The sequence below is a fragment of the Amphiprion ocellaris genome, chromosome 24, assembly GCF_022539595.1.
Source record: "Amphiprion ocellaris isolate individual 3 ecotype Okinawa chromosome 24, ASM2253959v1, whole genome shotgun sequence".
Lineage (NCBI taxonomy): Eukaryota > Metazoa > Chordata > Actinopteri > Pomacentridae > Amphiprion > Amphiprion ocellaris.
The window spans coordinates 1547489-1561614 of record NC_072789.1 but is presented as its reverse complement, the minus strand read 5'-3'; the positions used below and the strand labels follow the sequence as shown (position 1 = coordinate 1561614).

The window sequence follows — 14126 nt, the reverse complement described above, 5'->3', positions numbered from 1 at the left end:
CACAATCTCTCTTATTTACATGGAAATGTACATTAATACGAATTGTCCCATTTTAAAAATAAATAAATGAATGAATGAATTGGGGCTGGAAGGTTGGCGGTTTTAATCCTGGGTTCCCATGACAATGTGGAAGTGATTTTACCTCCTTTAGTAAATAGGTTCTGTGTGGGATTCAACACCTGCGTCTTTTCACTATTTTGCTGCAGAGACCTACAAAGCCAAAACACAGTTACTGCAGACTTAATACATGTTTTTGGCATGATAGGGTGAAAATTCCATACTAACCTTCTAGCAAAATATAACTCCAGTGGTCTGAGAGGAATCTATATTACTTAATTACTGAATTCCCTCTTGACTCTGTTTACAGGCTTTAGAAAATTGAGCCTGGAGATTTTAGGTAATTACAGGGCTTTTCAACAATAAGATGAGGTGGCAAAGAAAGTCTATAGTATTGGAGGTTGTGGTGTTACAATCGCCTCAAATGACTTTTCACTATGACTATCTTTGAAGCATGCACTGGTCTGTGAGGAGGTTTTAGATTACATTCGATTTTTTTAATCGCCACATGCATATATAGTATGGCAGTGACATGTAGTGACTGTCCACCAGGCTTTATAAATACAAAATGTTCAAATAGGTAAAAATAAAAGGAAAATACAAATAATACAAAAACTACAAGTAGGTCAAACTATAATATACAAGAAATACAAACAGGTAAAACGGTAATATTTATGGAATAGAAGGGGAGGAGTGTTTAGTATTTTCAAATGTTTGTCGTTTTTGTTTGTTTGTGTAGTTTGTTAATATTTTTTGCTTTTTCCAGATTTCTAAGTGCTGCAGCTTTAATTAGATTTTACATTCAAATATAAAGCAGAGATAACTATCAAGCTAAGCTGCCGTAGCTTCACTGACTGTAACTATATTAAGCCAGTACCTGAGGTAGGCTTAGCTATTATTTGCTGAAGCGAAACCCAATTTATTCATCAATTTTTCCCTAATCTGATTAAAAATTTCTATTTAAACTGACATCATATTAACTATACGTCTGCTGTTCTACATAGCAGTGAATTAAAGTGGGAAGCTGCTGATTCGTTCATGAAAAAACGTGGCTGAACTCTGGCTAACTTCAGCTAGCAGCTAACATTAGCTCACAGTAGCTCAGGAGAGAAGCAGGAACATCCGTTTCAAGTTGTTGAATGTCCAATTCTTGTCAAATTTGGCTGATATCCAATTAAAATAGCAGAATATCAGCATTATTAATGAGTAGATTAATGGAAATTTATGCTAAAAAATATGGAATTTAGTTTAAAAGTATTTCTATCCGGCGTCCAACTACTTAAACAGATTAAAATGCACAAGAAAGCTGAATTAAGGATATATTTTACAAAACAATGGAGCAGTATCTGCATTTTTTAGACTATTCAGTCTTTTCTCAGCTGATTCTGTAGTCACAGTGGTCAGTTTTTCTTGCCTGGAAGCCTGCCAGAGAGCCTTCCTACATTCTGAACATTTTTTTTTTTGCACAAAAGAACAGTGAAAACGATCGGGTTTTCTCAGTCACTGGCTGCATTTCCTCCCATTTCCTCCTATCTGTTTGTCTCTGCTATCAATTTAGAATTCAAATGAGCCAAAAAGGTAATTATATTTACATTCTCGATGCCCCGCTAAAAGTAAATATTTCAGGTAGGTGGAAAACCTGATGATGAAAACGGTGAGAAACTGGGATTTTGCACGTTTCATTTGCGTCAATCACCCTCCTGAAGGCTGTGAAAAATAGATAATTCACAGAGCCGAATGTACACTTTCCACCCCCACCGCATCACATCCACCACCACATCTACTACACTCCCCCCACCACCCTCCTCTCCTCTCTGTGATCTCGTAGGGCTTGCTTCACCCCAGTCAAGCTCCAGCGCTTCCAGCCGGCAGCAGCACCAAGCGAACAAGTCTTTGTGAGGAGAGAGAGGCAGGGAGAGAGAGGGAGAGCGAGAGAGGAAGGGGGGTGCAGAGCAGGGGAGAATCAGACGGTGAGAGAGCTGACAGTATGAGCATAGGATGAGGGTGCAGAAGCCATAAGACAGTGACAGAGCAGAGGCAGAGGCAGAGGCAGAGGCAGAGGTGCTCGGTGCTGTACAATAGTGCCAGAGGCTGCTGGAAACAGAGAGAGAGGCATCATGGCAGCGCTCACTGCATCATCACGACACATGGGGATGTTTGGCTGCTGCTGCTGCTGCTGCTGCTGCTGCTGAACACCGTGTGATGCAGAGGAGAGTCGAGGAGGACTTCCTGGAAACCAAAGGCGAGCCGAGGAAACAGGTCAGTACGGTCGGACGGACTCACGGAAAGCCCTTTAAACGCACGTCACGGGATGATGCCGGTTTACATCTGTCAATAAGAATTCCCACCTCAGTTTTTTTTGGGATGTGGACATGTATGGGGAGTGGGAGGTTGCGTGTGCATGCAGACACGTGAGCAGGCTTGCGTGTGCATGTGTGTGGAGATTGGCTGCTCTGTATGGTGCCGGTCATTAGAGCCCGACCATAGATGTGTAGGTGAGCAGCACAGGAAATCCTCCTGGATGAAGGATAACTGCAACACCTTCTGTAGCATCGAGCACAGTGTCTCCTCTACCACAGATCACACTGGCATTACTGGTTTTCTGCAGGTCTGAATACTAGGGACAGCTGTGTTTTAAGGGAAAAATACTTTAAAGAAGCTAAGAAATGCGGCTGAGAGTGCAAAAGAGATGCTAGAGAAGAAAACTGTAGAGCAGTAGGTTGTAAGAGAAGGGAGACAAAGACTGTGAGAGAGGAGAAGCTTGGCCCAGGATTCGGCTCTGCTGCAAATGATGTAATCCTCCACCAGTCAAAGCAGTCGGCTCAACAGTTTCCACAGATTTTACATTTAACTATCAGCAAAGTGCAGACGGCGGGCTGAAGACACATTTCTTATCATCAGCTGTTGTTCTGAGGTGTGGGGGGGAGAAGTCACCGTGTGCACAAATCACCTCTTATCACAAGGGTTAGCGTACTTCCAATTTTCCACAAAAGCAACCAATAGAAAAGAGAATATCAGTTAATCAAAATCTTAATGAGTTCAACACATCGTTTGACATGAGTTGGTCCCTGTTTTTGAGGTAACACAACATTTGGCAAGGTCACCTAACAACACAAGCAGTGGTTGCCAGTGTAAGCCTGAAACATCCAAAATTAAACCGGCTTTTACACAAAAAATATTATTTTTAAACTATTTACTCAGGTCAGGGTAACAGTGTTCAATTTTGTTGTGACTGACCAGAGACACACAACAGAAAAAATACAGTTTTCAAACGCTACACTGCTAATTTCATCTCCTTCTGGCTTTGTTTTAAATTTCAGGACAAAAGTTTGCCATGGTGGAATGGATGAAAAAAGTTTAAGACAAAAATTTATTATTTTCAGTGTGAAAATGTAGCTTCATTTTCAACATTTTAGGAGGTGTAAGACAATGTTTTTTTCTTTCAGAATAAGTCCAACAAGCTACTAAATACTGCATTTAATTGCAAATTTAGATCAATTATACTACAGACAGATAGATAGATAGATAGATAGATAGATAGATAGATAGACAGACAGACAGACAGACAGACAGACAGACAGACAGACAGACAGACAGACAGACAGACAGACATACAGACAGACAGACAGACAGACAGACAGATAGATAGATAGCTTACCAAGCAATTTCTAAAGTAACTACAATTAGCTCTATGTTATGGCTTCCTTTTAGCTCTGAGAAACGTATCAGTTTCTCTCCCTGCTAAATGCTCTTCTGGCTTCCTTGCTAGTGACTAACTGTTTGTTTGGTGCCTCGCTGGGGAGCTTTAACAGAGCTTTCCACTGACAACATGCGCCTCATTATTGGTGACTATTTTTGCTCATGTAGGAGCCACAGAGCTTCAGGTGAACAGATGAGATGTGTTACTCCTCCTCTGACCAAAGAACTTGATGGATTCAAAAATATTCAGGAGAGCAAGATGAATGAACTTTGTTAAAAGTGGAAAATGAGTCACGTTTGCTTTCTTTGTCTCAAAGGCCTGGAAAATTAGCCAAAATGTGTTATTGTTTCGTTGTCACTAGTGTTCAAGTTGATCTATCAGGAAGGACTGAAACTTTACCTGTCTCTTTTGCTCAGGTGTGACCAGTCTGAGGAGGCACAAGATGAGTGGGATTCTGAAGAGGAAGCTCGAGGAGGGCCCTTCTCCCTATTTGTCCCTGCAGGGGTCTGATGATGACGAGGTTTCCTGCAGCGACAGCGGCAACAGCAGCGACAGTCTCAACCACTCTGTGCCCTCCGGACTGCTGGACTGTAAGACCACACTACCACACCGTTCTGTGCTCCCGTACAAAGAATATAAAGAGAGAGAGCTTCTAAAACTAGTCGACAAGGATTTCAATCTTTTGTGAGATTTTACAGGCATGAAAGGAACACCAAGCTGTCATTAAAGCGGGTTGTGTTGGTACTTTACCAACAGTTATTAGCAGGCTTCTTGCAACTGCTCACCTGTGGTGCCCTCAGTGTCCTATTTTGGGATCATTTTGGTATATAAATTATACTGCAATCTAGTCCTATAATGTATAACAGAAAAGTCCAGTGATATGTTGACAACAAACTGCTGTATATCCTCTTAAGACACCACTATAAGTACCTGAAACGTTGTGATGTCTCTGACTGTAAGAATCAGTTTTTCAATATGTAATATCTGTTTTGTTAATTTTATTAGCAGTACTACTCCAGCTGTACCTGGTCTGAAATGACAAGTAACTTGTAGGGGCTAATATTAGCTACTTATAGAAAACTTCAGGGTGAACGTAGGGGATACTGCTACAGCATTCACTCTGAGACTCAGTGATGTCTTTTTTGTTAGACACAGATAGGTGTGACGTGTCCTGAATGTGCAGAGAGTTTTAAAACTAAGCTGAAATCAGGCAGAAACGCACATGAGCTATTAAATTAGTTTAATTTAAATCAAATCAATCAATGATGTGAAAAGGTGCTACATGCATGTTCAAAGAGACAGAAGAGTCAATCATGTCTTTCGGTGTGTTGAATGAGCGAGGATATTAAGGAGAAAAGTTGATCTACAGGAGCTTAGAATTAAAAGGTAATACAGAGTTCCTGAGATCCTGACTGCCTTATATCACCCTATAATTGGAACTGTCACCTGATTTGTGAATTTTTTGTCTTCTTTTACATAAAGAAAAGACATTTTCCCCATACATTGTTGTAGAAAAAGCACAAAATGGGGCATAAAATTCACCAGAATGCTGTAATGTGAGTGTTTGACCTGAAAATTCCTGATGGGGAGGACATCTAGTCAAAGAAAATCTATAGCCATGGCAAACTTTAGATAGGGGGTGTTGCAAAATGGAAATTATTGGTTCAGTTTTGCTCTTTTGAGCTGCCACACTTAGCATTTAGCTAAGTCTTTGGAAAAGTTTCATGCTTTAAGTAGAATTTAGCAGCTATTTAGTAAATGTTAAAGACCTTTTATTTAAATAAAACAGACTGAGGAATAGCTTCTTCACAATAATTGCTCAATGGCCACTTTATAAATGCACTTTACTGCTCCGTACATCCTTGCTGCTACTTGTGTACATACTTACATATTTGTTTGATTTTATTTACATACATATATATTCTAATATTGTGATTTGCAGTACAGCTCATGCAGCTACTGTAAGAGATTACCGGCAGAATTTTGTTGTATTTTCATTAATAATAAAGGCATCTTACCTTATCTCTTATCTCAGCATCTCTGCAGCAGCAGTCAAAGCGACTGCGAGGGCGTAACGTGCACTTTGAGAGCGTGACAGTCTACTATTTCAACCGGCGGCAGGGCTTCACCAGCGTGCCCACGCAGGGCGGCAGCACCCTGGGGATGTCGCCTCGCCACAGCGGGGTGAAGCGCTTCACTCTGAGGGAGTTCGCCATGGAGCAGAAAAGGAGCCACCGGAACATGCTGAGGGATCATCTGAAAGAGGAGAAACTCAACGCCATCAAACTCAGAGTCAGTAGAACGACGCGTTTCCCTGCCATGTATAAAATCCAGACCTTTTTTTTCCACATATAACATCCTGAGGGTTTCCATTTTTGCGGGGGTGTACATACTACTATCTACTCTTAATGTGACTTCCCTTCCTCCAGCTGACGAAGAATGGCACCGTGTCATCCTTGGAGGCAGACACTCTGACGCTGGACGACATCTCAGAAGATGACCTGGACGTGGACAACACAGAAGTGGACGATTACTTCTTCCTCCAGCCCCTGACTACCAGGAGGCGCAGGGCCCTTCTGCGTGCCTCGGGGGTCCGTCGCATCGACGTGGAGGAGAAACACGAGCTCCGCACCCTCCGCATATCCCGAGAGGAGTGTGGGTGTCGCTGCCGGGGGATCTGTGACCCGGAGACCTGTGCTTGCAGCCTGGCCGGCATTAAGTGCCAGGTAAATGGAACAGTGGTGAGGCCCATCTATAATACTAAAGTGTTGTTAATGTCTGTCTGTGCAGTAGAAACTGAAATCAAAATTTAATTTAGCTAACAAATTAGTATCTATACCCCAGGGGTCTGTATGCATATTATTAATCATCTGCACTGTGATTACCAAATGGGAGAAGTACATCAAACTGTGAACCATTCACTTACATCATTAGACAGTATATATATTTGTTTTAAGCATTTGACAATATTTTGTTCATTTTTATTGCCAAAACCTCCTCAAAACTGTTACAGATGTCTTTAAAAAATTACATTTTACAATTTTGTAAATGTATTCATGGGGATCAAAACAGTGTGGGAGCTGCCAGTACGGTTGCCAGCTTTCAGAAATGAAAATAAAGGACGCCCACCACGGCTCCTCTGGGCCACAGTTCAGTAAAGTTGGAAAGATATTCACAGATTCGGACTTCCGGCATCAATAACTCATTAGATATAGGTTGTGAAAACATAAATGATGCCTCTTTTCCATCATTATACGGTACACAATGTGCTACTTGATAAAACTGGGCTTGTAGCACATTGTGTACCTACAGAGAACAAGATTGAAGTTAGTGAATACTTGTGTCTCTCTTTGCTGTTGCAGTGGTTTTGCAGACAGATGTCACACAGCCAGCTACACATAGACATCAATGTTATTTGTGCAGCTTGAAAGACAGCTACTGTTGATAAAACTGGGCTTGTAGCACATTGTCTACCTTGCAACGATGGGAAAGAGGCACCGTTTATGTTTTGACAACCTATATCTAATGAGTTATTGATGTCAGAAGTCTGAATCTGTGAATATCTTTCCAACTTTACTGAACTTGGGGCCACTACCACCTAAGGAGTGATATATTTAATTCTGAAAAAAGCATTTAGCCATACTTAAAGCTTTAAGTGCTTTATTAACATGAAACTAAGAGTTTTGTATTGTTTTATGATCACAGGTTCTGCCTGAACAGAAGTGGCCTCATTTTAAACAGTGAAATATTGGATTCTGCAAAAACATAAACAACTGAATGCAGAATACTGGACAAAGAAATTCTCTACAGACATTTTTTTCATCTAAATCTAAATGTTACCTTAACACAGTTAATGTATTAACTTATTTATGTGCATACATGTATTTATTGATTTAGTTGTTTAGTACTGTTAACATACCAGAGTTCTGAGTGAGTTTTTCTTTAGATACGCAAAGGTCATGTATTGATTACATATAGGCTATTAAATAAATATTTATTAAAAACTAAAAAGCATTTTAAAAAACCAACAACAAAACAACTTAGGCATTTATTGAATCACTAAAACAGTGTAGAGTCTAGGACTACATCAGTAGGATTCTAAGCATCCTCTGGTAAACTAACAGCCAGATACTGATGTCTCTCACCATATGGGCTTCAGGAGATGATTAGATGATGATAAACTGTGACCTACTGGTTGGGTTCTCTCTGTTCTCATGGTTCTTACATGTTGGTCTCCTGATGCTGCTTTACTTCAGTCAGTCCATGAGCAACACAGAACACAGTTTGCCTTTTACCCACTGCCACGGGTTCCTCTTTTCCCACTCACGTCTGTACATTTGCAAACGTTTTTGCTTCTGTGGACGTAGTGGAGTTTCGGGTGTAAACATTTTTAAACACGTGGGTGCAGCGTGATCTGCTGGACCTCGCATCGGGTCCTCGCTCAGTAGGTCCTACGAAGTTTAAATTGGCTGCCCTTCGTATTTCCTGTGTTTTATTTTGTTCCTTATGCAGTTTTGATGGGTGTGTGACAGACGTGTACGGGGCGTTTATGAAAATACGGAACAATCTATATCCCGTATTCATTCAATACGGGACGCAACAATTAATTGTCAAATAAAGGATGATTCCGTATTTTAAGGGACGGGTGGCAACCCTAGCTGCCAGTGACTCAGCAGGTGTTGAAATAACAAGCGTTAAGTTAGCTAACATTACCGCTGCTAACTTAGCCTGCTGAGTTAGCAAGCTAAGTTAACAAGCCAAGTTGGCGAGCTAAATTAGCGAGCAAGCTAAGCTAACGTTAACACTGCTAACTGGACCGTGTCCTTTTTATCAGGTGACCGGTCTGACAGATCTGTCAGATAGGCCACGCCCCCCGCCGTCAGGTGGTCTCTGGAGGATGGAGTCCCAGGTATTAGAGGGTGTAGGGCCCCTCGTCCCGGTTCATGGAGCAGCTCGCCCGCTTCCTGATCTCGATGGCCTCACTGCAAAAGAAATTATCACATCATGGACTGGGACAGGGGGAGGATTGTAACATCGGAGACTAACAAACATAAACGATGGATCAAGGAGGCCATCGAGATCAGGGAGCGGGCGAGCTGCTCCATGAACCGGGACGAGGGGGCCTACATCCTCTCGCATACCTGGGACTCCATCCTCCAGAGACCACCTGACGACGGGGGGCGTGGCCTATCTGACAGCGTCTTCAGATCTGTCAGACCGGTCACCTGATAAAAAGGACGTCAGCACAAGTCAGATGACGCTCTGAAGAAGACTGCAGATGCTGTTGAAACATATCAGCCAAGATAAAACCATCTTTACGTTGATTCGTCGGTATAAAAAATAACGTTATCCTATGATAATTAACGACAAAATGAACATCATCCAAATATGGTTTAATGCATGATGGAATGACAGATGAGTGGATCTGAGGCTATTTATAAGACATTCGGGGGCTGCAGCCTCAGACGGCCAGGCCTACCAGCACCACTGCTTTATACATTATTGAATTTACCCTGAAGGTCTGGAACAAAATGGTTGTTTTTTTTTTTTGTCTAAACATAGAATAGCGTGGAAATCTTCAATCATTAAGATGTTCAGGGTTTTGGCAACACAAAGTTCTGCTGCCTTCAGGTGTGTAATAATATTAATAACACCTACAGAAGATTCTGCAGTATTTCTTCACGCATGACCAGCTCTGACTGGCAGCTCGCTTTACTTTTGCTGCTGCTGCTCCACACTGGTGTATGTAATTCTGTTTCTCGTCCTCAGGTGGACCGCATGTCTTTCCCCTGCGGCTGCACCAAGGAGGGCTGCAGCAACACCACGGGACGCCTGGAGTTCAACCCGGTCCGGGTGCGCACCCACTTCCTGCACACCATCATGAAGCTGGAGCTGGAGAAGAGCCGCGAGGAACAGTACCAGCATCAGCAGCCGGAGCAGCAGCTTGTAACCAATGGCAACGGTTACCATGGCGACTCCACTTTGGTCCAGCAGCAGCAGCAGCAGCAGCAGCAGCAGCAGCCGAACCTGCAGTTCCCGCTGATGAGCGGCACACCGCACATTCCCATCATGCACCTCCAGAACACAGGTGACACCGATTCACATCTGGATGAAGAGGAGGAAGAGGAAGAAGAGGACGACGAGGAGGAGGAGGAAGAAGACGAGGAAGAGGACGACGAAGCTTATGATGAGGACGGCAGCAGCGTTTGCAGCGGGCTGTCGGACTGCAGCACCCACAGCCTGGAAACTATCGACCCCGAGGAGGGAGAGGAGGACGAGGAGGATGAAGAGGATGACGAAGAGGAGGACGACGATGAGGAAGAGGAGGACGACTGGGACTGTTCGCTACACGGAACAAGTCCTCCGTCCTACTCTGTCCCCCTGCCCTCTGTGCTGAGCTACTCTAACAGCACACTCATGAGCCTCGGTGGCCCCTTCAACAACACTCCCCCCATGCAGCACTACCAGAGAGACGGCTCCGTCAGTGACACTCCGGCCTTCCTCACCGAAAACCTCAGCATCACTCCCACGCTCCCCACAGTGGAGTCAGCATTAGGCTCTGAAATAAACACAGAACTCAATTGCCAAACAGAGCAGCAGATCGCTCGCTGCCGTTTCCCCGAATCCCCGGCACTCCAAACTTCCTCACATGGAGACACTCGTGAGACTAACACTGCCCTTGCTGGCGGGTCCGATCAACAGCCTCGCTCGACGGACCTCCAGAACAATCCAGACCGTCATGACTCACAGACTGAGGCTTCGGCTGAGAGGCAGACGGCGGAGGAAACCGTACAGGAGCAACCGGGACTGCAGACTAACGGAGATCAGATGACGTCAATGGAGAGCGTCTGACTAGTGAAGTGACACGGAGGGGAACCAGCTGCCATTTGGAAATCTTTAGTCAAGAATTGTGACCTTCAACCATAAGAGTTTGCTTTATTCTTGATAAGTGCACTTCCAAAGAGAGAAAGGGTCGAACAGGTGTTGAAATCTGTCAAGAGACGATAAAATTACAAGTTCATTGTTGACACTCAATAAAACGGTGTTTCTGTACGTTAGCTGTAACTAAATAGTGTATAATTTATGCTGTTATAAAGTCCTTGATCATGAACGCATGTTTTTGGGTTGGTGCCTATGACAGATCAAAACCAGATTTCGAGGTGCTTGTGTTGTTTTACTACTTTCTGTTGTGCTGCTGTCCCATTCTGCTGCTAATTATTCTTAGATACCTGTCCATACCGCATGCGTTCAGTTTACCGGAGATGTTTCACAGCTTGCAGTCTGTAAAATGATAAATGACATTTACATTTGTACGAATTGCTACCAACACACACCATTATAATTCATATAAAGGGTCCTTCTTGTGCTAAATTTTAGCGACATGCTAACTCTTGAGTTGAATATCTTTATTGAATCACTACTGGATGAGTTGCTTTAAATTTGGAACAGCCACAATAACTATTTTTTTTATAAGAACCCACAAATATTTGTTTTTTAAAGCTCTTAAATTTGCTATTTTGATTGATTCTCACAGCTCTCATGGTGTCAATTGCAGCAATAGAGGGCATATAAAAGACTGGCATGTCCTTAAGGCCAGAAAAGTGAAGTTTAAATCTGCCAGCAGGGGGCGACTCCTTAAGCTGGAAAAATAATTTCATTGTATAGAAGACTATGAGAAAATGGCCCTACTTCACACTTTAGTCATTACCTCAGCAACCATTTTCCTCATGATCTCAAGGTGTTAATTGCTAGCTTTAAGTCAGTGCAGCATGATGTTCGTTCAGTAAATTATGATCTAATTTAAATAGACATAATGCCTACTTGACTATGTGTTACCGTTTCACTGTGCGTAGTGTCCTCGAGTTCTCAGTCACATACACCGCTCACTCATAGTTTCAAAAAGACAAAATAGCGACGGCCAGTTACCAAGTCAAGCCCGCAAATCAACACTTGGCTACGTCCATCTTTTACATACAGTCTGTAGTTGCAGCAGGCTTAAGTTTTTCATGAAAAATTAGCTTGTGGAAGCATTTAGCAACTAAAGAGTCAGGTATTTCCCAGCAAAAACAGAAGTAAAAACTAAATACTGGACATGAAGTGGAAACAAACAGCTGCTAATGTGTCAAAATGTTCCCTTCTTTCAGAAGTAATGTAATTCCCAGTAGCTACACTTTGCGTTCATGCTAATTAGCAAATATTAGCATGTCACATTAACCCTCCTGTTGTCCTCATTTATGGGCACCAAAAATTATTGTTTCCTTGTCTGAAAAAAATCCAAAAATTCAGCAAAAAAATCTCCAGATTTCTGAAAATTTGCAAAACCTTCAGGAAGAAAATTCCAATAATTCCTTAAAAGTTTCCCTTTAAAATTTTATTTTTAAAAAAATCCCCCCAAATTTGGCAAGAAAATTCTTGTAAATGTTTTCAAAAAATGAGAAAATCTTCCAAAAAAATCCTAAAAATATCTAAAGTGATTCCATATATATCAGTAAAACTTCTATTTTCTTTAAGAACATTCAGATAAAATTCAACCAAAATCCAGCGAATTTCAATGGATTTTGGTTGATTTTTTTGTGAATGTTCTTAAGAAACATTTTTAACACTTTTTTTCCCACCAAAAAATGTTCAGATTTCCCAAAAATGTTGAAAATGTGGACATCAGAAGTCATATTTTCAAACTTTAAACCAAGTCAGTTTTGACCCGCAGGACGACACGAGGGTTAAGACAGTAAACATAACCCTGTTAGCATGCCGGTGTTAGCATTAGCCTCAACCCAATGCTCACAGAGCTGCTAGCAACTTTCTTGCTGCTAACATGTAAATTATACTGTGAAGTATGTCAACAGTGTATCAGAACTTAATTTTACATCACATTATTTCTACTTTTCTTTTAAATCATTGTGCTGACACAGTATCAGTCATGAATTTGAGCATTCATGAAGATCGGAGAATTCTTCAGTCGTTATTTTCATTTTACAGCCATGAGCAAATCAACATCATGAACTTTTTCCATTTGCTAGAAAGAAAAATTCGTCTCTCAATACTGCCAAGAACTGGGGGCCAAATGTACTTTGTGTTGTTTTTTTTAAAGTGTACATTTCCATGAAAGTGTGAATAAAGGTCATTTTAACATCAACACCAGTTTAAAGGTGGTTATTAAATTGTTTGTGATTACATACACTACTCTTTAAAAGCTTAGGGTGACTTCAAAATGTCCTTATTTTTGAAAGAAATGCTTTTTTTTCAATGAAGATAACATTAAATGAATGATAAATCCAGTCTAGACATTGTTAATGTGGTAAATGACTATTCTAGCTGGAAACAGCTGCTTTTTAATGGAATATCTCCATAGGGGTACATGTTCTCCTGTGTTCTAATGCTACATTGTGTTAGCTAATGGTGTTGAAAGGCTCATTGATGATTAGAAAACCCTTGTGCAGTTATGTTAGCACATGGATAAAAGTGGGAGTTGTCTGGGTGATCCCAAACTTTTGAACGATGTGTATCTGAAGTTTATCTTTTTGTAAATCCCCAAAATCACATTAATCAAACTTTACAAGATGCAGAGAAAACAAGTGGACAAAAACCTACAACCCCCTTGTTATTGTATCTTTATACCAGCAGGTGGCATCTGTTGCTTAACAACTGGCTTCATCTTGCTGCTTCTGACATCCTCCAGCATGAGGGGGTTAAATCATTCTTTTCTGACGTCAGTAGATGTGCTGATTACATGTTTTCTGCCTGAGGACAATCTGTGACATTGGTTTTGCTCAGAACATATGTCCTCCGTCAGCAAAGGGACGTGATGTAAACAGGTTCCTTAGTCACTGAAAACTATGACAAAATGATCCCATAAGTCAGCCTGCAGGGACATTCTAACGTCCATGCACACGTGTGGTTTTCCAGTTACAGGCTGATGGGTTTAAGTGCTGTGTCACCCTGTTGGACCATCCAGACACCACTCCACTGCCACCAGTTAGATGTTGTTGCATCTTCCAGGCTGCAGAGAGCGCTGCTGGGCTAACCACAGTGACGCCTGTGTTTGGGTGAGGTGGCAGCCAGACGGGAGCGAGAGGAATCTTTGTGCTGTCGGTCAGCCTATTCATGTATAGAGAGAGGTTCTCATGGCTCATTGCATAACCACACAACTACAACAGGTGTTGGACACAACAGGCTGAATGTACACTCAGCGGTCCTTTATGATCCTCCAACAATGACACCAACAGGACACGCTGTACGTTGGCTTTCATTAGGAACACAAGACCATCTCCTGACCTCTCCCTTTACTTATATAATCTAATTTAAGGTGTATTGGGGGGGTTGGAGGAGGGAAAGCCTGCTTGCCTCTTTGCCAGCAAAGTATTGTGGG

At 42.0% G+C, this 14126-nt stretch overlaps 1 protein-coding gene across 2 annotated transcripts; it reads left to right on the top strand.

Moving 5' to 3' along the window:
- The first annotated feature begins 1899 nt into the window (after positions 1–1899).
- Positions 1900–12893, top strand: LOC111571497 (cysteine/serine-rich nuclear protein 3-like). Of its 2 annotated transcripts, none has more exons than XM_023274684.3 (5): positions 1900–2316; positions 4174–4347; positions 5793–6049; positions 6187–6498; positions 9527–12893. In XM_023274684.3, exons 2-5 carry the CDS (start codon positions 4200–4202, stop codon positions 10607–10609), a joined length of 1800 nt encoding a protein of 599 aa, XP_023130452.2. In that variant the 5' UTR covers positions 1900–2316; positions 4174–4199; the 3' UTR covers positions 10610–12893. The 2 variants fall into 2 exon arrangements, with proteins under 2 accessions (XP_023130452.2, XP_023130460.2); XM_023274692.3 differs by having other exon boundaries at positions 1901–2316; positions 6187–6483.
- The last annotated feature ends 1233 nt before the right edge of the window (positions 12894–14126 follow it).

Coding starts and splice junctions, on each gene's coding strand:
- LOC111571497 (XM_023274684.3), top strand. CDS start 4,200: ATGAGTGGGATTCTGAAGAGGAAGCTCGAGGAGGGCCCTTCTCCCTAT. Junction 4,348..5,792: donor GCCCTCCGGACTGCTGGACT/GTAAGACCACAC, acceptor CTCTTATCTCAG/CATCTCTGCAGCAGCAGTCA. Junction 6,499..9,526: donor GCCAGGTAAATGGAACAGTG/GTGAGGCCCATC, acceptor TCTCGTCCTCAG/GTGGACCGCATGTCTTTCCC.